General features: G+C 34.5%; 1 protein-coding gene across 6 annotated transcripts in view; it reads right to left on the reverse strand.

Annotated features, from left to right (window-relative positions):
- ZNF385D (zinc finger protein 385D) overlaps positions 1-22,659 on the reverse strand; it is a 403,568-nt gene that overhangs the window by 85,228 nt on the left and 295,681 nt on the right. For 5 of the 6 annotated variants that reach the window (XM_025147465.3, XM_046937672.1, XM_040696248.2 and 2 more), the window contains one exon: positions 5,284-5,394. In XM_025147465.3, coding sequence (XP_025003233.1) covers positions 5,284-5,394 — 111 coding nt within the window. The remainder of the gene's footprint in view (positions 1-5,283; positions 5,395-22,659) is intronic. The other variant, XM_040696247.2, reaches the window with a different exon arrangement.

The raw sequence follows: 22,659 nt of genomic DNA on the forward strand, positions 1-22,659 counted from the left end.
CTTGCTAAGATCCTCCACTGACAAGAAACCCACAACCATTCCTACTTCTTTCATTTCTGAATTTCACCATTGTAACTAGAATTGTTTCACTTAATATTCTTATTATAAGAAATAATAAAATAATTCTATAAGCAAATTAAGCTGAATATCTTCTACCAAAACACGGGAATGAAAATTTCAGTTGGCAACAGCTCTTAGTAATACCCTTCCATATATTCCAAACCTGCTATCTTTCCATTGTCTTTTCCACTTTATATTCATTCAGTCCTTTCTTTCCACAGCCAAGAGATACTTTTTCACTTGTCATACTTGTTGATTAATATTAAATATTGCCAGTACTTCTTGTATTCTTCTTTTGTTGAAGAGTGATGACCAGCACTGCAAATGATTGCTCATCTGAGGCAATGCCAATTTCAAGTAGTCGAATATTTACCCACCTACTGATAAATGTAAAACCTTTTTCCTAGTTAGTTCCTGTTGATGTATACTCAGATTGTGAATCCATTTCGCCCAATAAGCCATACATTTCTCATTTCACTGCGTGTGCATTTCATTTTTCCACTCTAAGCACAATAATCTGTACTTGCATTTACTGTATTTGTTCAAATTTTAGATTATTTTCTACAATCAGGAAAATCATTTTGTACAACAATCCTGAACTTGCCATCTTTCATGAGGTACTAGCCACACTCCATTTTGATGTCATTCATAATCCCAGTATGTGTACTCTGTATTCTTTCAGACACATAGATAATGAAAATGTAGACAACAGCAAGTGTGGAACAGACTCCTGCAGATCCTGACTTGTACAGTTCTTTTGTTTTGACAGGAAACAATCAACAACTACTCTCACAACAATTTTTCAATCTGTTGTACAACTAGCTTTTAACAAGTTTACCTCGACCATATTTCCCTCCTTACCTTATGGTTCTCTGTGAAAACCTTATATCAACACTTATAAAAGCCAAAATATATAACATCTACTTATTCCCCATTATCAATCAGATAACCCTGTCGAAGGAGATAATTAGATTAGTTTGATGTGATCTCTTCTTAACAAATTCATGTTGTCGGTTTCTTATCACCTTATTGTACTCTAGGTGCTCACAAATTGACACTATACTCTTGATACTAAGCATAACTGAAACAGGATATGAGTCCTCTGTTTCTGCTTTTTTCCCCATGATAGTCAGAACTGTCATAAAATGCTATGGAGCTATATTACATCCTTATATTCCACAATATTCAGTTTTTTACTGAAGCAACACATGATAACTTCATACTGCAGAACTGTGTATCAATTCAGAGATTATCTTTAAAGAGGTATAGGAAAACAAGGTTTAAAAAAAAAAAACAACAATAAACAGTGACTCCAGGATGAGCATTCTGCTCGACTTTCAGGAGAACATTATTACTGTTTCTATTGAAGACAAACAATTATTTCTGGCTACTACCTGGAAATACTTTTACAGATTATCATACTGGAATTCAAGACCTGTAAATGCATCAAAATGTTGCCCAGCCTTTCTCTAAAGACAAGCTGAATTATCACTCAGATATCTACTTGATGCAAAAAGTAAGAGAGACTCTCTGCAAGAATTGACTCAATTAGCAGATACTGACATTCCCTACATTAAAAAAATGGTGAAAATTTAGTAATTTGTTTGGGGTTTTTTTGGTTGGTTGTCCCCCCCCCCCCAAATCATGGCATTTCTGTTTAGTGAGTTCTTGCATTAGCAGAGTATTTACTCCAACACCTACCTGCAGGGAGACCTCTTGAATTGTCCTACTCAAGTTAGTTGAAATTTGTTTTCAGGATGCTTACAGCAGATGTTTAATACTTAGTCAAAAACATGTATTTAACAGTTCTTCTCAACTGGCAAAATAGCAAAGAACATCTAGAAAAATCAAAGCAACACACTTCCAGCTAAGCACATACTTAAATATTTTTCCCTGTACTGGGTGCACAATAAAAAGGTAAAAGCTCTTCAGAGATCTCCCTCAATGAAAAATAAATAAAAAATAATTAAAAAGCCACTGCTTGAAACAGATTCCACTGAACCTATGTCTGCTATTCTAGTGTTGTGTTTTTTGTTGTTGTTTTTTTCTCAGCAGAGAGGCTTTGGGTACTTGCTCATTCCTCCCTGTCCTCATATGAGAAGATTTATTTTAAAAAAGAAATACTGAACACACAGCTGTCATGAAGATTTACAGATAACTCCTTTAGAAAGAAACTAAATGATTTTAGACTATTGTAGTGCCTTTCTCATTTTTCTCTGAAATGTAATTTTGATACTGTGTAACCAGAAAGAAAAGCTCTTCTGTACTAAAAGAAATCTGTATTAAAGGGGAGAAAATTCAGTGTTCTCTGCAAAAATGAAAAATTTCACAGACCAGTTTTATTGTAAACATTTTCATAATATTGTTGTGCTGTAGGTAAATGGAATTTCTATTCATTATTCTCTGATAAATCCTATCTCCAGTATCTAAAAATAAAGATGCGTCTGTAGAACAGCCACAAACCCTTAGGTTTCTAAACAGAAAAGCTATTTATTTTTCTCAGTGTTTTAAATCATGTTCAACAAAGTATGATGACAATGAAAGATGGGAACATTCAGTAACTTAAAAGTTTTTCATAATACTAAGAAAAAATATACAATGTGTGACTGCCATTTATATAGTTTAGTTACCAAAAATTGATAGCTAATAACTTGTTTTCCAGGGCAATCTTTTCTTTAAGTCTCTACACTGAATCTGCACTCCCCCCCCCCCCCCCCCCCCCCCCCCCAAAGAAAAAAAAAAGTGTTGGTCATTCAGAATTACCCAAGAAACTGAAGTACATAGCTATTTGACTCCTATTTGACTTACATTGCAGAAAAACATTTCTAAACCTGCAGCAACACTGACTATGTATTATTTCTTGAAAAGCCTCAGCAGAGCACTTTGTGAATGTCAGTAGTAATAACTATACGCACTGGAATGAGAAGAGAGCACCATAAAGACATCTGCAAATCTCTTCTGGGTGTTTAAGAAAAGAGGGACAGATATCTTCCCAGGTTAATCTCTGGGCAACATTTGGAATTCTAACCTCTCTGTCCAACAGAAACACTGAGGATGCTTTAAAAATTAGGTTAGAACAAACTTCCTCTGAACAGCTCTGGCAAAACAGAGTTCAAACCTCTTGGATTGAATGTGAGAAAGGACAATTAAATCTCTGCTTCACAGCTATTTTTCCAGGAGTTTTTTACTGCAAATAGTTTAAATGAAGATATTTCTCCTGAAATTGTATTTTGTTGTTGCTGTTCTTTTCTCGGTATCGTAGAGATCCTTGAAAATGGCCACTGCCTCTCTCCTCTTTGGAATCATTTTTAAGAGCATCAGGAGAAGAACAGCATGAGGGCATACCAATCCTCTGAGTCAGAAGTATCAGTGTTCACTAATATTGGGTTTCCTTCTGCATAGAAAATTGCTTATTTCACCTTCTTCTAGAAAATGCCTACATCCTGTCAGCTGGAAAACATTTTACTCCATGTATTAGTCCAAATTGTGTATCTGCTAATGACTAAGTCAGCTTAATGACATGTTCAACCTCACTTTTGCCTGTATCTTTTTCAGACTAGCAAATGGTATTCCTGCTATGAAAGAAGATGTTTCATTTTGGTACGTAACACTGAGGTGTTCGATGACTTTTCAGGATATATACAATGCATGATTCAGCCTGACATGCTCTTTTCAAAGATGAAGCTGAAAACTATGAGCAATAAGCCAGGCTACTCAGTCAGTGGGATCTGCTGTGGTCCAAAAGTCTCCAACACCCCTTAAATTTGCTGTCTGTGAGAGACCTATTGTGAATGGCTCAATATTTGCAGTCATAATTCTAGCATCAGGCTTCTAAACGGAAGAGTGTAATCTGACTCTCCTATTTTTATCTGTAAGAATTACAACAGCTACAGATACTGTATTATTGTTTGCATCCCTGTTTGAGAATATTGCCAATTTTGTAAGAGAAAGGTGACCATTCAGTCCATGAACTAAAATATCTTGAGTCTTGAGTGAAGGTTAAATATGTGATTTCCACTGGTCTGAAAGTCCATGACTGAGATCTTGTTAAAATTCTTTCTAAGCACTAAAAGCTGAGGGGAATGAAGAAAGCTGTATTACTTTAATAGTTAGGTAGCCAATCTGTTACAGAATGCTTCAAGGCTCAATTTAAATGTTTGACAAGTTTGTGGCTTTGATAAATAATTGATAAACTAAAAATAAGATGATTAACTGATCATAAAGATTTGCCTACCAAGAAATAGCTGCACAAAAGAGCTCTTTCACTTCTTCACATGACTAGCATGAGGAAGGAGCCTTGTGAATATATTCAGGTTGGACAACGCTTTAAATTCAAACATTGTTTTGACAATTGTGAATTCCATATATAAGTTAGCAAAACAGGTAATAACTGAAAGACATTTGGAAGAGGAATATAAGTTGCCACCAGCAATGCCCATGCATTAGAAGATAAGAATAGCAGAAGACAAAACATTGCACCATGTCAGATTGTTTCTGCATGTACAGTGTTGCTGAAGAAGAAAATAAAGTAGTTAAATTCCAAGATGTCATTCTGCAACAGAACATATGAGCATGTATTCTTTGGAAAGGAATACCACAGAACAGATTCCTTGGGCAGTGACAGGGAGAGTGTTATCTGTATATTAGAGACCATTTCCAATTCAGATTGTTATATTTAATTGTTGGAGGAATGAGAAAAAGCAGGGTAGTAGCCAACAGACAAAAATTACCTGCATCTATTATTATTGTTATTACTGTTAAGATCATGCTGTCAAGACAAGAGTACTAAAACACAATTCTGGCTAGAAAGAGGTCTTTGTAAGGATAGGAAATGGAAGGTAAATTCACAAGGATGCACATCTGAATGGTTTCTAATATTCTGAGGAAGAAAAGGCAACTACATCCAGGGCTGGTAGAAGAATTAGGACCCAGCAAATATTTCACAGTTATTAGCAGTAATGGATCAATCAGTTTTCCTATTTTCAGTCCATGCAGCAAAACTGAAATTGATGAGCTTGCAGAGATATATCCGCAGGGAAAATCTGGCCTGGTGTATAAACACTATCAAATAATCGTGTTCATTTGAAGCATCCTACAGCCTTTTCATCTGCTGAACCACAAACTGAAATCATAACACTTCATTTAGGTTCAATTTATGCAAATTATGACACATCCAAGAAGATAAGTACATATTTCTAATCTGATACAAAATGATTAACTTACATCAGAGTTAAATCTCAGCTGGCAAATGTTGCATGATATGATTTGCTTTCTTCGATGAGGAAGAGGAACCCCAAATGTATGATTTATTACAGCTTTCTGAATTGGGTCCATCTGTAAAGAAAGAATACAATGAAATATAAAAGCTTTTGCTGTTTCATCATATTTTACATTAACTATATTTGTAAAACAGACACCACATAATTCCAAATCATATTCCATACTAAAGAAAATTATTTTTTAATAATATTTATTTTAAATGCAGTTTTGTGAAATGGTAATGCAGAGAAGAACAAAGAAGAATGCAGTTAGGTTATATTAAAATGCATATCCTTAGTTCTATTCTACATGCACTAGTCTCCCTTTGCTGACAAAATCTGTGTTGAAAACATTGAACAAATTTATTTATCAAAAATATAACATATTTTTAAGCCATAGAAAAGTTAGTTATCTAAATAAAAGAATAATATTCCATATAAAATTACTAAGAAAATGATCAATGGAGATGTGAAGAAATAGTAGGGACAAATAATTCCCAAATAACTCAGTATTATGAAAAAAAATACATATATACACTAGGAACCAATAAACGATCCGTTTCAATAAAGGAAATTCTATAAAACAGATGAAAAATTCAAATTCTCCACAGATTATTTTCACAGCAATTTGGATGAAACTATTTCTTTCAAATAAGCCCTGCTTTCAAATAATCCCTGAAATCTGACTTTGATGAAAAGCATTATTCTGAAAAAGACCTCCACCAGAAAGCTGATCTGGCAGTATATGTGAGTCAGGGTCCTGTAAACAAACAAACAAAAAGTACAGTTTTGGAATTTTGGCAGATCTTTACTAAGACGACTCAGTAGATTTTAATTTGATGATTGAGAACAGCTTCCCCAGATCTATTGGCCAAAATAGTTTGATATTTTTTTTTATTTTTTATTTTTCATTCATTTTTCAGCTATTTTAAAAATTTTGTAAGAGCTTCATGGCAATTTTGTAAAACCGCTATTTTTTTATCTTTGAATTTATTTTATTTTTTAAATGAAGCAAATACAACTAACCAATTTTCTGACAGTATCAGACAGCTTAATTTGTATATGCCTTGAGAACAAAACACCTTTTCTATGTCCATGTTCCCATTATTCACTTTTTTTGAGTCAGTTAGCAAAGGGCTATTCAATAAAGAATTGCAGATTTCTCTCAGAGTAATCAATGATTCATGGAAGCTGTAATGGTAGACAGTCATGGCCTCTATTGCAGTGAATCCAAAACAGCTCACTAGAGAAGCAGTGTGTCATCTGATAGCTGTTCAGAGTCAGATATGAAGTAGGTCATGGGCTTAAACTAGTTACTGTTGAAAAGAAATTCAGATCAATTAAAAAAAAAAAAAACAATTAAAACTGCAGAGTTTTATAGGAAGATTTAGAAATACCATTTGTAAAACCACCAGCAAAAGTGAGTACAAGTCCCACCTGGAAACCAGGTGTGCCACAATAATACAACCAAAAATCGCAACAGTGACTAAAATCAGAGAATATTGAGTTCTAAAACACTGTGACATGCTGCGTAAGAAAGACAGTGCGGAGATTTTCTGCTGAAACCAGACCACGTGCTTAGGGCACTCATTTTACTTTGTAACCCAATCTTTAAAAAGCCTGTCCTTCAAAAATACTGTTTCAGGGGCCTAAAAGACTAAAACCACCTAAAAAAGTAAATAGACAGTAACAGCTTTTCTTTTTTTCAACTGCTCCATTATTCAAGAGGTGACTTCTTATGCCAGTAGAAACTATGTTCACAGAAAGAATTCTGGGTTCAAATGCAATTGGATTTCTGGTGGAATTGATGCTCAGAGGTTGAGCACAAGACAAATAACTTTTCAGAATTGGGGGGGGTGAGGGGAGGGGGAGTGAATATGTAGGGTAGTCTTTTCTGTATTCAGTTTGGTCCTATGGAAAAATGTGGAATTTCTTTCTTAATGCTCCACACATTTTCTGTAGTTTATCTACTGATACAGAAATCCATCTGCACATTTTCATTTCTCTTTCTAAAGATGCAGACTTCTAGATATACAGCTACATGGCCTTATTGTGAACTGGGTGATTTGTGTTTGTGGCTCTATAAGAAGAAGTGGTCTGGACAGCCTCCAAGATGATTAAGAAAAGCTGCTTCAAAGAAAAAAATCCCTTCTCTGCCAATTGCTCTTTGATACTGCAAAGCAGAACTAACTTCCAAACAGAACAGACTCTAATAAAAGCTGGGGGAGAATATTGGAATGCTATTTGACATTGTTATTTTTTTTTTCTGAAGAGTTCATTTGGGAAATACTACTGATCCATAAATTTCAAATAAGCATCCAAAAGCACCAGATCAGCTTTCAGAAGTTTTATGCAAGAAATCTGAGAGAAGTAAAAGATGCAGTATGATAAGCACTAAGATCTTACAGACTCTGGAAGACAGAGGGGAGCCCTGCTGAGAGTCAGAGGAGCAAAAAGAAATAGTTGATTGTGAGAAAAATAGAGAGCAGGGATTTCAGGGATGCATAAAGAGGGAAATAATATCATGTAGCTGAGATAATCAGTAAGTGTAGAGATACTTAGGAGAATCTCCAAGTTCTTCTTTGCTCACAGACTGTTTCTGATTACATGTATAAATTGTACTTCAACTTATGTAAATTGTATTTGCTTTCAAAATAAAAGTTACTATAATAAACTTCATTAAAATCTGTTTTTTACTTATTCTTAGTGCACTGTTGCAATCACTGCATTTCTATTTCTTAGATGCAATTGATTAAATTTACTCCATTTACAGTGAAGGACTGAGAGGCTTGCAATTACATGAAAGATTATGATTCAGCTGCCAAAGCTGTGCAGCAGAGCAAGGTTTGTAAGATATCCCTTTACTTTTACATGCCAAGTTATTTTCATTGCAAGTTACAACACAAAGAAGATAACTTGTACTATATTTGATGTGTTCACTGTTTTTTGCTTTCCCATTATCCACCACTCAGCATCTCTTAATATGTAACACAGGATGTGACAGACCTTCCTAGTGTACAGTCCATGGACAACACTTTGTTCAAGGTTCACTGCAAACCCAAAGGTAATTGTTAGCTTGAGCAATGAATGTTTCATTTTTTATATTTCATATTTAATTCAATTGATTTTTGTTTTCAATACATAAAATACAGAGCGGTGTTTATTTTTTCATTTATAATCATTCAAACTGAAAATTCTGGCAACATGATATTGTTTGCTTTCCTTGATCACATACTATAATCCCTTCCCAAAACCTTCAGGTTAAGCCTACCATACTTCAGCAAAATTCAGGTTTGAACTGACAGCATGGCAGAACCTTGTCCCTTGTTCCATTTTTTAGCACTTACATTACTACTCTCATTTGGTTTTACTTGCCTGCTTCAAATTCAAACCTGTAAGCCCAGTGGCCTGAGCCACATTCTTTGTTCTTGTGCTTCTCATAGAATTTTTTATTTTGGGTTCTGTAGATGAAAGAAATAGCTTTTGTACAAAGCTTGCAGAATCAAACATCTCCCAAAGACCACCCAGCTTCTTAAAGTCCAGATACTAATAGAATGCCATGTTACAGTGAAAATCAACTTAAGGGAATAATATTCTGAATACCAATTCTTACTGTAGGTCTGCATTTCTACAAATAAGTTAAATTGTAAGAGCCTAAGTTAAACAGCTACACTAAAATTACTGCACTTGCAGGCAAACTATTAATGCCTCCACATGTGAGCTGAGTCTTATGGGAAGATTTTAATCACAAAATTCTTAAGAAATAAAGGTAACTCAGTGAGAGCTTCTTTCATTCATTCTCTTACATCCCAACAAATGGTGAAACTAATAAGAGCATTGCAAATAACATAAATTTTGTACCAATCACACACACAATACTTTACAAAGTAAAATAGAACGCAATCCTTACATGTAGTATCATTTACACTTCACTACATCATCTACTGAGCTTAACCCATTCTTAGGACTTAGAGTTGTTGCACTTTTAGTATCAAATTGTTCAAATGCAAAACTGCCTCCTGCCTTATAATTTTGACATATTGGTAACTGCTCTTTTGTGTTTGTACTAAAGCTACAGACATGTAGCTTAGTAGATGACTAGCTTTAGTACATTCCCTCAGCCATGTAATGCCACTGTCATTTGTAGCTGGAGGATATTTTTATATGGAAGTGCTCTGGGCATAATTTGACTACTTCCAAATAACAACCGAGCACTTGTTTCTTCCCTCTGATCTCAGTAACATTAAGAATAGAACAAATTTCCTTTACAGTCATGCTGATCAATTATACAGATGCCATGTTATTATATGACATCACCTTATATTATACTATTATATAATCTTTTAATGTAGAAATTGATGCTTTGGATATCTGCTTCAGATTCAGCCTTATACCACTCATATATAGTGCCTGTATTATGCATATTTTTCAACTGAGTAGTAGCACCACGTTCTCCAGGACATGTTCAAGATTTGCCACAGCCATGCATACAGGGTGGACAAAAAATGTGTCACAGGTCTTCTTCTAAGATCAAACTTCCAGGAAGCATTTGATTCACTTAGTATCACACAGTGAAGTTGATTTTTGCATGTGCATCCATCTTGGACCTCCTGAAAGTATGTATTTACTGTACATATTAAAAAAAAACCACCCATGTAGCACACGTTAACTATATCTGATTCTTTCAATATTAACTTACAATCTATATGATGCATTCTTGATATACTGGTGTCCAAATCAGAAAGAGAACAGTCCACCAACAGCTCAATTATTTGACCTTATGTATATTTGATATTCTGTATTTTCATAAGAATTGCAGCCTATCTTATTCTGACATCACTTTACTCTGTGAATAATAATTTTATAAACTAACTAAAGATCACAGCTCAAAAAGTAGGATGGGACCAGTTTAATGAAAATAATTAAGTACAAAAATGGATGTTCAACAATATTTTGGTTTCACGTGAAAGTAGAATAATATGATATCAAATGATTAAAATACTTGTTCTGTATGTTCTACCATGGATGGTTTATCCATTTGTATCTAATTTATTCAGTACTGTCCTAGATGAATAATTATGCATTGAATTGGAATCAGCACTGCACATCTTAGTGTCTACTATTTCTGCTCTTACCAATTTTAGATGTAACCTGGTGTTTTTGATGGATATAAAACAAAAATATTACTCAACCTAGTTAAATGTAAAATAATTCATGAGAATTACCTGCATTGTACATTTATACATATACATAATGTACAATATTTAACAAAAGATACTTTTCTAAAACAAACAAAACTCTGTAAACATTTCCTATTCTAACTTGTTTATGTAATTTGAATAGTATGCCAGAATGAATTTCCAAAGACCTCTTTTTTATTCTCTTGTTGAAAGTGTCTAAGTGTGTAAGCATTTTATTTTCTTTCTTAAATGAAGCTATTTAATGGTAGCAGTTGTGTAGTCACCCTTCTGATGCAAGTCTAGCACTTTTCTCTGGCTTTATTTTTTTTTCTTTTCTTCTTGTGGACATTTTCATTTGGCAGTGAGGTGCTGAGGCAGCAGCAGCATTTCTGGTAAACTGCTTTAATATAGAGAAACCAGTCAGAGCAAAAGGATTTGCATTCACAGTGGTATTGTGCAGAAATACTGTAACCACATAGCAATTATGCAAATCTGTATACTCTAATAGTGGTTGTCAGTCAAAAGACAAGAATTTGCATATGCTAAGGCTAGTGAGAAATAATCACACAGTGATTATGCTAATCAACCACTAAACAACATGTGAAGTACTGTCAAACTGGAACAAATCTCTGTATGTATGTGCTAAATACAGAAACATCCAGTACTAAAAGAATATTGAAATTGTAGATCAAGCCCTTAAAAACAGGAAATTCCTGAATTTAACATATTTAAGGATTTTTAAAATATGATCACTTATTTTTCCTGAGAGATCCTGCCTTTGTTCTGTCCAGAAGATGGACAACGTTCACTTAATGAGCAACTGTTCAATGTTTTGTTTTCTTCAAGAGGTTCACTGAATGGCCCTAGACCTCATTTACTACTCCACAGAGCTGAAATCCTGCTCTCATTAGGAATTATCAGTCTATCCATTGGCACTCCTACAGTTTTCATGGACATAGGATTTGAGTACTTCACAAAGAAGTGAAGTACTAATGAATAAGTTTTGAAAGTAATTTAAAAGATGATATTTCCCAGAAATAGGGGACAAAAGTGCACTCAGGTTCCAGTTATCCAATTTAGTAAATCTTACAGTACTTATTATTGTATTGCTTTTTGTATGTTCACCACATTTCCTGAACTCAGATTCATCTGTGAAGGTGCTACACAACTCTAAATGCAGCCTTACATGTTAGACTCACAGTTCAAAGAGCCATCCAAGAAAATTTTGGATTAAGTGACTTCCCTTGCATCTCTCAGAACAATTCTCCATGGTAGTATTCAACTGTCTTTCTGGCTGGGATAGCCTTTCTTCAGTCCCCTCTCATTCAGATTCTTTTCCAGTTTTTTTAACAAACAAATCAAGATCATACTAGATAATAGTATTCTAAATTACAAAACCATGATTGTTCCCAAGTATTCTTCCAAAGGACACGCAAAATTCTACCAGGCCTAAAAAATTCTCCCAAAGGAGAGAAAATGAAAGGGAACTAAATGCAGCATATTTGTCATGTTTCTCAATTATCCAGTGGACAATGCTCAATAGTATGATTGCAGCAAAAGAACAGACTAACATGAAATAGACCATCTTGAAATTGAGAGAATAATTTGCAACATTCCTGATAGACATTAAAAAAGTAGTAAGAAAAGATGGGGTAACTTGTTTCTTTCCAACTGCTTACTAAAATGAGCACTGGCAGACAGTAAAAATATGATTAAAACCAAAACGGTTTCTTGAAACATGAAGAAAAATATTTTACACTCTCTAAAGATACAAATAAAGATGAAAACCTATGGTTCACAAAAGCCATTTGTTTTCTGAGCCTCAACCAAGAACAAAGCAAAAAACAAGCTCATGAGAAAAAGAACACTCTATTAAAAAAAAAAAAAAAAAGGCATTTTCCTATTTTGCGCTCAAGAAAAGAGCTTGGAACAAAAGGTTGGCAGGCATAATGAGGTTACACAACAAATTCCCAATAGGATCATTCACATGTGAATGAATTTCAGAAAACTGGACCAAATGTTATAATTGGTATTTAATAATAGTGGGTCTTTCTAATCACAACAAAAGCAAAAGCAAGATGTGTGCCAGACAAGAACTGGCAGACAAGCATTTGATTCACTTCTACAAAATTGGGCCCTGAAAGGAGAAATTCATCACAAGAGAGTCCAAAGCAACCACCGCAAACAATTACACATTTCAAAGTAACGACTGTATAAAGATGTGTTTAAGGAGGGGAAAAAAATACATAGGTCACTGAGAAACCAATGTCTCATATTTATTTTCATGGGAATTACAATGGATACAAAGACCACAATAACATTATTTGGTAGAGTGGATTTTCAGCTACAAAACACTATTTTTCAACATAGTCATCACCATTAATATGCATTTTCACCAGCCATGAACAAGAACCTGCATGCTGTACTCGTAAAATTATGCATGGCCATCCAGAACATAGCTTATAGTTCACTCTGCTATTGCTGCTGCTGAAATTCACCAACCACTGCCTTATATCCACTGTTTGGTCTCCATAAATATTCAGCAAGCACTGATGAATGTCAATGGGTCCCACTTTTTTCCACATGTGGGAATTCAATTCCACACCTTTGCATCATATGCATTTCCATGTCAGACGCCATTTTGTCAGACTGCCCCTCTGCTGCCATCTGTTGCATGGCAACAAAATGTAAAGGAATATGGGCAGGAAGATCCAACCTCTACAGCCATACCACTAATATCTGCCTCTGAACTTGTGGGCCAACATAATAAAATAGAAGGCATTAGTTCTGGAGCAGCCCTCTTAATTCTGTAATACAGTCTACTACAATTACTTAGACTGTTTCTAAAGTATATTATTTATTTATTTATTTATTTATTTTTATCATGGTCATTCTAATGACCTCAAAGAAGTTGTAAAGATCTGAAAAACCAAAGTGATATTTCAAACATAATTAAAATATTCTTCCAATTCTTTATTTTTACAACATTTCAGATGATTTCAAAATCTATCCTTGTACATTTTAGCACAGGGAGAAGTTATAAATTCTAAGCCATACTTGTAGATCCGTAGAATTTGAGAATAAAAGGGATTCCAAGACAGCATTTCATTCATACCTTACGCTATACAGGCTAAAAACGTTATGGAGAAAGAGTCATTTCACCTTGGGTTTTTGGAGAGAGGGAGTGTGAGGGAAGTGATTAATACTGCCATGAACTGATGGATAAAATACATCAGTTGAATCTTGGAGATAAAATTTGTTCAGATTCTCTTTTTATAATTTCTTCAGAGAAAACACTTCAACATTTCAGTTGAAACTGTTACCAAAGATTTTCTGCTTGTCTAGCTACTAGATATCTGGCAGATCTTTACTACAGAATAATTAGAAAATTATTGAATTTCTCTCCTTGTTCTTAAATTAATGTCAGCCTTCCCTCAAAATCTTGTAGGTGCATTTCACTTCAGGCGCAAGTGCAGATAATTTTTTGATATAGTTATTTAATCACCAGTGCTTTTATTTTTTCCCCTTTTAGGTCAGTATTGAAAATTTTTCTTAAAACACTCAAATTCCTTCTCTCAGAAGAAATATTCTGCTGTCTTTCTTCAGGAAATTGAAGCATACAAAACTTGTGACTCAAGGCAATTTTATTTAAATTGTCAGTAATTGTCATCAATAAAGAAAAATACTTTCTCCCAGCTTCTCACCTTGGAACTGCAGTGCTACAGTGCTAAAGGTATATTCAGCTGCATGACATGTGCAGTAATGATTCAGTATAAAAATAACTATAAGAATTGCTGTGCACTGTTATATTCACAGCCCTTATATGTATCACTAAGAGCATTATATCTCCTAGCATGGAAAAACATTTTGACTCTGCTCAGCTTATAGGGCTCGTAGCTTATGACCGATAGGAGAAGTCACCAATGTGCTTGATACCATCAGCTCTAAGTCTTGTCTGAATTTTTGAAACAGGTTGAGAGATTGTTGTGTGCTCAGGAAACACACTTCTACTAAGAGAGAGACAAATATGAAATAAATAGGAAAATGAAATATGTAGTAAATTCTCTTTATATATTTCAAAGCTTATAAACCAATGAATGTATGACTTGCTGTGCTTCATAACTGCGTATGTAAAACCATTAGACTAAATTGGTACTAAACTGAACAGGTCTCCGAGGTACATGAGAAAAAAGGTGGTCAGAACGTCTGATTGTTTTGTGGCTTGCATTTTAATAAGGTATTGGAAACTGTAAAATTAAGACCAGTTTGATTTCTGCTTTAGTCTCCGTAGGAAGAAACAGTAGACAATGACAGAAAAGAAAGAGTTTAGAACAAATTGAGATTATAATAGTATTACCCTACTCTCTGACAATTGAAAAGTCTCACATTTTCTTAAAATAAATGATAGTACAAAATCAAAGTTATACTTCCCAGAGGTGAAAAGAACCAACTTATTCCTATATTGAGTGTCCATACTGTCCATACAGAGTCTACTTTTTCAGTGATTCTCTACAAATCACCACTAAGGTTCATTCTGCCTACTATTAGTTTTAGTGATTGAATCACTAGTGCAATCCAGCACTAAACAGCTGTGGAGAATATAGTTATAGCTCATTCATTACTTGAAGTGCTTTAATTTCTTCCTAGCCATTTCTGAAATGTGATGCATTAAGTAAATCTCAGCATATTTTTTACTCATTCAGGAAAAGATGAAACATTAGCAATGTACATTTCCATGCAATTTAACCTTGAAATATTTATCTGAATGATATATCAAAATTAAAATTTAGATAAAATTAATGTCATGGCAATTATTCTGATCCTGACTCCTTGGATTTTTGTAGATCACAATAGAACTAAATGAAAGAAAGGAAGGAAAAACACTTGTTCATTTTGTGCATTCAGAAGTATCAGTTGAAATACAAACAGTACATCAGAGAAGGTTAATATGATACTTATTCCACTCTTTCCACAAATAAATACTAATATATATACAATGTCAAACATTATATTCACTGAAATTGAAGAAGACAGTTAACATCAAGTCCAAATATCAATACGTGGAGATACTAGAGGCCTTCATTTCAGTTTCTGAAATGGTTTCATTACTTTTCTCTCCTACCTCACTGTAAAAGGACAATATAACAGTGAAAAATTCATTCACTTCTTTACCATCATGACAGTTCATGACACAGTCTTTTTTAATACTAGTGATTTCACTTGGACCTAGTTCACTTCTTTTCTTGAGTTCTCTTTTTAAAAGTTACCAGATGCTGATCTCTCAGTGATTTTAGGTCAAGTAAACTGAAAATGGATGTCCTTATCCCAAATCAACCCCAGCTACACAGGTCATGTATAGGTCTTTAACACACAAGGTAGTCATAGCTGAGGACTGTAGTGCAAGTTATAGTCTAGCTTATACAGAAGAGCTGTGTCCTTTGTGGGTGGGAGCCCAAATGAGCAAATATGTGCTGTTGAGAAACAGACATAGAGAAAAAATGAAAAGAAAAAACACCTATACACTGAGCATGTACAGAATTAGACTCTACAGTTCTTACATTTTGTTACAGTAGCCCCAACCCGAATACCAGTATTGCTCTACAGTATCCATAACATTCACAATGAAGCTAGGGTGCCCCTGAGTGTTGTCAATTCAACAGAGTGAAAAGAGTTTCATGTATATTATGAACTTAAAATAGAGAGTCTCATCTAAGTATATTATAGCAATTTACAAAGACCACTTATAGGCAGGTAATTAACATATTAAAACTGAGTTATACTAGTACTTTTCACAAATCTACTTGTGCTTTAGCACAAGACAATATAAGTATAATTGATTCAAAATCATCTGTGTCTGGAGTATCTCACATAAACACCTACGGATGTGAAGACAATTTTATTGCCTGTGAACTGTCTCGTCGTTGCCTGAAAGTCAAGTATTTAATATGCATTTTCACTGCTAGTATATCTTTTCAGAAAAGAAAATCCATTATAATGATCCAGTTCTGGTTATTTTGAAGGATTCGTTTTATAATGTATAATTTTATGCCTATAGATGGCTTTTTCTTGCTTTTATGTTAAAAGCTGTACACCACAGATATCTACAACACAGAATAAGTAAGATCCTGACAAGATGGCAGAAACTAACATAGTCTGGGGAAAAAAAAGAAGGAAAAAAGGAAGAAACTAAAAGAGCAGTGCAAACCTCAAAGTTTGTTCCTATTTGCCTTGTTAGATACCTGCAGGGCTCTCTGAGCACTGAGATTGTTTTTATTTTCTACCCACTGAATTAACTATAATTATACAAACAACATCACCAATGAAAAAAAAAAATCATTTCTCCTGGTACTGGAGAGCTCTTTTAGCTTTATAGTGAAATAGTATTAACAACAAACCCTATCCACCAGCACTTATTCCTGTTTATCTCAACACGCATAGAATGAGTTCAAATGAAGATCTGATCTTGGACCTCAGTTTCAGAATTATATCCAGATCTTAATACTTACATTACTTACATACACACTCATATGCCAAGATTAATCATTAGTGACCAGGATCTTTGTGACAGACTTAAAAGGCCAAGGAATATTATCCTCCTATTACCTACAGAAAATGAGAACAAGCGATGGTTCAAGGTCACCACAGTGGTCTGTGCCTGAATGTGGATCTAAACCCACCACTTCCACTCATCCCTTCTTCCCAGATCAGAGCAGCACCCTTAGCAAACTCCTCTCTACGTATCATGAGGCTCTTGGTTCTTGTATTAAATTACAGTCTCACCTACCGGGAGGAAAGCTTTTACCTGGAAGTTCTTAGAAGCAGCCGCAAGCACAAGAAGTTCTTGTATGGGATAGGTTAACTAAAAAAACACATTTTCTTCAGGAGCAGTTACAGACTTCAATGTTCCACACCCCTAGCTTTCTTCTTTTCCTATCTCTTTTTATAAATGTTGCAGCATCTTCAGGCACAATTGAGAAAACTGTGTTTATCGTAATCTTGTAATTTTTTAAGCTGATTACTAATGCAATGATTGTGCCCACAACCTGAAGAAAAAGGAAGCCCAGAGACTCAAATACAAAATTAAAAACAATGTGTAGTCTGTTACAATAAAACTGACTTGTATCTGCCCAGATCCATCCACAGATGAGAAATACTTGTTCTTAAAAAAGGCATCTGTGCAATCATCAATTTGAATTAATCATTTGAAAGAGTTTCTTTTTGTTCTTTCCTTCAAAAATGTTCCATTCACACTCCACACGAGGAGCTGCAAAGGCTACTCACAGCACAAAGTACTGGCTGATCCTGCAAAACTTAGGAACCTTGCCATATGTTCTTAATTCTTCAGCATCGTACCATTCAATACTTACAGACAGCACTTCTGAAACATCACCTCTCAAGTACCTGCTTTTAGTTATCCATTCAGATGAATGCTTCTGGATGAGGTTGGTGTCTGGATTTGTATTCTTGTTTGGTCCCAAACAAATCCAATTGCTTGTCATACTTTAACCAGTGCATTCATTATGTCTGTAACATTAATATCACAATCTTCAGGCAGTAAGTTTCTAATCCCTGGAACCTCCATAGAAATCAGACACAGCCTATTTATTATTTCCTTAAAACTCTTTGAGAAAAATGAATATTTTGCTAATAATGGTCAGTAACTATGCAAATTCCAGCAATTCCACCAGTCACAGTAAAACACAGGACAAAAGGCAATTTAGAAAAGAATAAAACAAAGAAAAAAAATACACACAAAACCAACAACAATAACAAACAAATACAGAAATCAGAAATGACTAGTACAAGGCAGAAGTTAATTATTAAGAAAGGAAGTAAAATTGTTCTCCAGTCAAATTTTTCAAAACCTATGCTGTTTACAACAGTGTAAATATATAAGATCAAAGATGCAACTTTAAAGTGGCACGTAGTGAGTTCTGTTTCTAAAATTATACCTTTGCTGTCTAAGATTAATCAAGGTAGTTAATGAAGCAAAAAATTACATTTATAATCCAGTCCGAATACAGCTGTACTGCAAACTAAGATCTAAGTGCTATTAAGGTAAATGGAATTAATGGGCTGTCCCTGGCAATCTTTATATCTATCAGTTACTAATTAACATTCTTCTGTAAAGAGTAATTTATGGGGAAAAAACACATAGAGAAGCAATAATGTTAAAACTTGCAACATGCACTATGGTCACAGAGTAGCTGTGCAGCTGTAATTGACAATATGTTGGGTTCTTTCCAACAGAGAACAAGAAAGAACCAACTGGAACTGCACTAAGTAAAATCTTTTATGTTATGTCATTTATTTTATATGACAGCAAATTATTACTACCAAGGATGAACTTTTGTGGGAAATGTTGGCTTTGGCTAACAATGGAAGGATCAAGAAGAGGAAGCAATAAAATCCCAATAGTTAAATTACCTACTAAGAAAAATGAACACAGTGTGTTATCTTTGTAGATAATGTAGCACTTCCAACATACAACTCCCAGCTTGATTACTAATTTTATGCATTCAATACTTGCATTTGTTGCATAAAAGTATTCCTGTGAAGCCTTCATCACAGTCTTAATTTGTCTCTCTTTTGTTTCTGACTTTATGACATGAATAAAGGTACTAATAAACTATTGTTTAAGGCCCCTTTTAAAATCCTCATCTTCTAGCCTGTAAACCTGTTCACAATCACTTCACAAGCCTCTAAACTAACAGTAGAGAATAAATCTGAGATTGAACATTATAACTGCCCTTTTCTGGACACATTATGTGCCTCACTTCTTTTGGAGGAGAGAGAACAAGCAGAAACACACACACAAATATGCAGTCTGTGGCATGAATCAAAATCAAACAGTGATTGTTGCATCTGAAAAATACTCCCCTCAATAAAGGCAATAGTAGCTAGTTGTTCAGAAACTATATCAAAATACTTAGGTTTACTTATCGCATTAGAAGAAAAAATATTAACCATTCTAAAACAGAAAGCCTGTTTAGATAATCTCTGAATCACTGATAATAGTATTATCCCAAGAAAACACAGAACAAGAATGATTTTAATCTCTCCAGTTCCTGCCCAAAAATGGTATATATCTACCAAATGATTTATTGCTACCAAAAAATGGTAATAATGTTATTGGTGATGTTTATATGAGATTCATTAAGGAATAGGCATTCCCTACATTTCATACTTATTTCCTACATCAGTCACATTGAATTTTGTTTCTAATAGAAATGACAATTGACACTAATTGCCATTTATTACCTTCCAATTAAAGTTGTAAATAAAAATTTAGTATAGTAACACATTTTCCAGACAGCCAGTAAGATGCCAACAATAAAAGAATATACAAAAATCCTAACTTACATGAACAGCTATTTTGCACACACTGAAGATAATTAACAGATAAGATTTTTAATTAACTCACAAAGACTTAGCATAATTTACCACAGAGAGAATAAAAGCCTATGACCCCTTGTAATATTAATCGTATTGCTATGAAAATATGTTTTAAATCGGTAAGAATGCTTACTTGTTCTGATAGCACTGAAATGAAATTCTAATAACACTGTATTGTCAATATAATTTCCTCCCTTTGTCACTCCATCATGACCTCTCCCCCCCCCACATACAGTCACATACAGCATTATTTCTGGACTACATAATTTTAAGCAGTAGTGCAGCAGAAGTTTTTTAGAAATGCATAGTTATTTACAAACGTTAAGCTTGCAGAGAAAAGAAGGAAAAGACTACAAACCCAGTACCAAAAAATACAACAGACTTAGTGAATTTACTGCTTCAGGAGGACAAGGAGAACTTACATAATTTCATTTTTCTGAGGGAATTGAATATGATAACAGATAAACCCTGCCAGAATGGATTCAACTGCAATGCAGTAAACATTGAAGGGTATGTAGAATATTTTCATTCCATTCAGAGGCAGATGTTGGTGGTATGACAGTGGAGGTTGAGCCTTCCCACCAATATTCCTTTACATTTTGTTACCATGCAACAGATGGCAGAAGAGGGGGTGTCTGACAAAATGGTGTCTGACATGGAAATGCATGTGATGCAAAGGTGTGGAACTGAATTCCTCCACGCAGAAAAAATGGCACCCACTGTCATTCATTGACCCTTGCTGAATATTTATGGAGACCAAACAGTGTCATTTCAGCAATGGCAACAGCAATGTGAAAGACAAGTTACGTTCCAGAGAACCATGCAGATATTTACTAGCACAGCATGCAGGCTCTTATTCATTGTTGGCAAAAATCCTATCAAAAATGATGACTATTTTGAAAAATAGTGTTTTGTAGCTGAGAATTTGCTTTATTATATAGTGCTATTGTGCTCTTTGTATCTGTTGTAGTTTCCATGGAAATAAATATGAGGCATCACTTTCAGAGCAACCTACGTGTCCATGTTAACAGCCAGTGTGGTTGCACATAGACAAAGTATGCCTGTGATCTCTCTCCCTATTCTCTTAAAAAGCAGTTTCATAGCAGACAAGACTCCATTTTTTGACAGTTTACCACTGGCCTACTGTAATACCTACTGTTGTTACTCACGGACTAGGAACAGAGTTACAATTACCCCCACCACACCCATAAATACATCTCCAAGAAGACAAGCACCTCATTCTGCACTTTTCTCCAAGTGGATGAGAATTGTCTGATGCAGTGAATCTCATTTTTGCTGCTGCTGTTACACTACACACATCTTCAGAAATCACCTCCAGGTGTCAACTGACAGCCTGCATTCCTTACAGGCAGAATACAGCTGATAAACAGCCGCGTATAAGTGACAACAGATCAAACTTAATTTGACAGTGCTACTCTATCATTGCTATACCAATAATTTCTACAAAAATCCAAGCAAAAATCTTCTACCGAGTTAAGAACATGAAGCCATCAAACTTTTGGGCTCTGATAGGTTTATTTTCCAACCCACATTCCCTAAGAACAGTCAGTGTAATCAGCCATTACATGTTACAAAGAAGATGAGACCCTTGCCTCAATGAATAGCATAATAAAGCAGATGCATAGTAATAGTTTAAAGGCAAAATACAGTTTGATCAAAGCCCCACTTCAAAATAGAACAAAGTTAAAATGTTCTTTTTTTCTTTTTTCTTTTTAATACTAATAATGAAAATATGTTCTTATAGTATGTGTGTTTCATCAAAATAATTTAGTCTGAGACTCAGCTAGAATGACTAAGTTATGACACTAAAAATTCCAGTAATATTTTGGAGTAGAAAAGGTGAAGCAGTTGTTATAGAACATATTCTCTATCTCCGAGAGAAAAAGTGGACTGATAAATTATTTGATTGTTTTCACTTTATCTATTCCTACTTTACTGAACTATTTAACAAAGGCTAGTTTTAAAAAAGTCACACAGCTTCTATTTGAGGCAAAAGCAATACTAAGAAGTTACAACTGATGCAGAGGTAAAGTACTGTTATAGCCAATACAGACTGAAGCAAATTTTTACAGTCAAATGTTATCATACCCTACTTTAGTGTCCACTCCCACTCCCACAAGAGTATTCGCAAATACACTATGAGCTAAAAATTCTGCTGATCTTTTAAAACTAAAAATGCAGCAAGCAAAATCTAATTACATACAATATTTCTACTTGGAAATGACTCAAAGACAGTTTATATATCCAAATCATTATGTCATCCTCAAACTATGAAAGAAAATTCACTACCTCAGAACAATGGAGATAATCAGCTTGTATCAGCTGAAATAATGGGTGTTATATTTGAGAGTCCGACCTCACGCTTAACTCAAGCATCTGACTTGATGCTTAACTTCATTTTTGTGAAACATTGAAAACAACGTTTCACATTCTGCCAAGACTGCTACCAAGACTAAATCTGCTGTAAGCAGATACTACACAGTTCAGAAAAATTCAAGTCAATCTGTCACTCATCTTCTGTGGAACCTGAATTAAATACGAGCAACTTTGTGCTTCCATTAACCCATCAAAATACAATTGAGGTACATGGGATGCCACAGAATAAACTCATTAAATAAAACCAACCTGAGTCATTCAGAAGCTAGGATCTACCCTTGTTTGCAACAAGTTGGTTTTCAGATCTGCACAGAGCAGTATATCCCTTTCTCTTTGCAGAATAAATTATAAAAATAATGTGATTTTCC

This window comes from Gallus gallus, chromosome 2 (genome assembly GCF_016699485.2).
Source record: "Gallus gallus isolate bGalGal1 chromosome 2, bGalGal1.mat.broiler.GRCg7b, whole genome shotgun sequence".
Classification (NCBI taxonomy): Eukaryota; Metazoa; Chordata; class Aves; order Galliformes; family Phasianidae; genus Gallus; species Gallus gallus.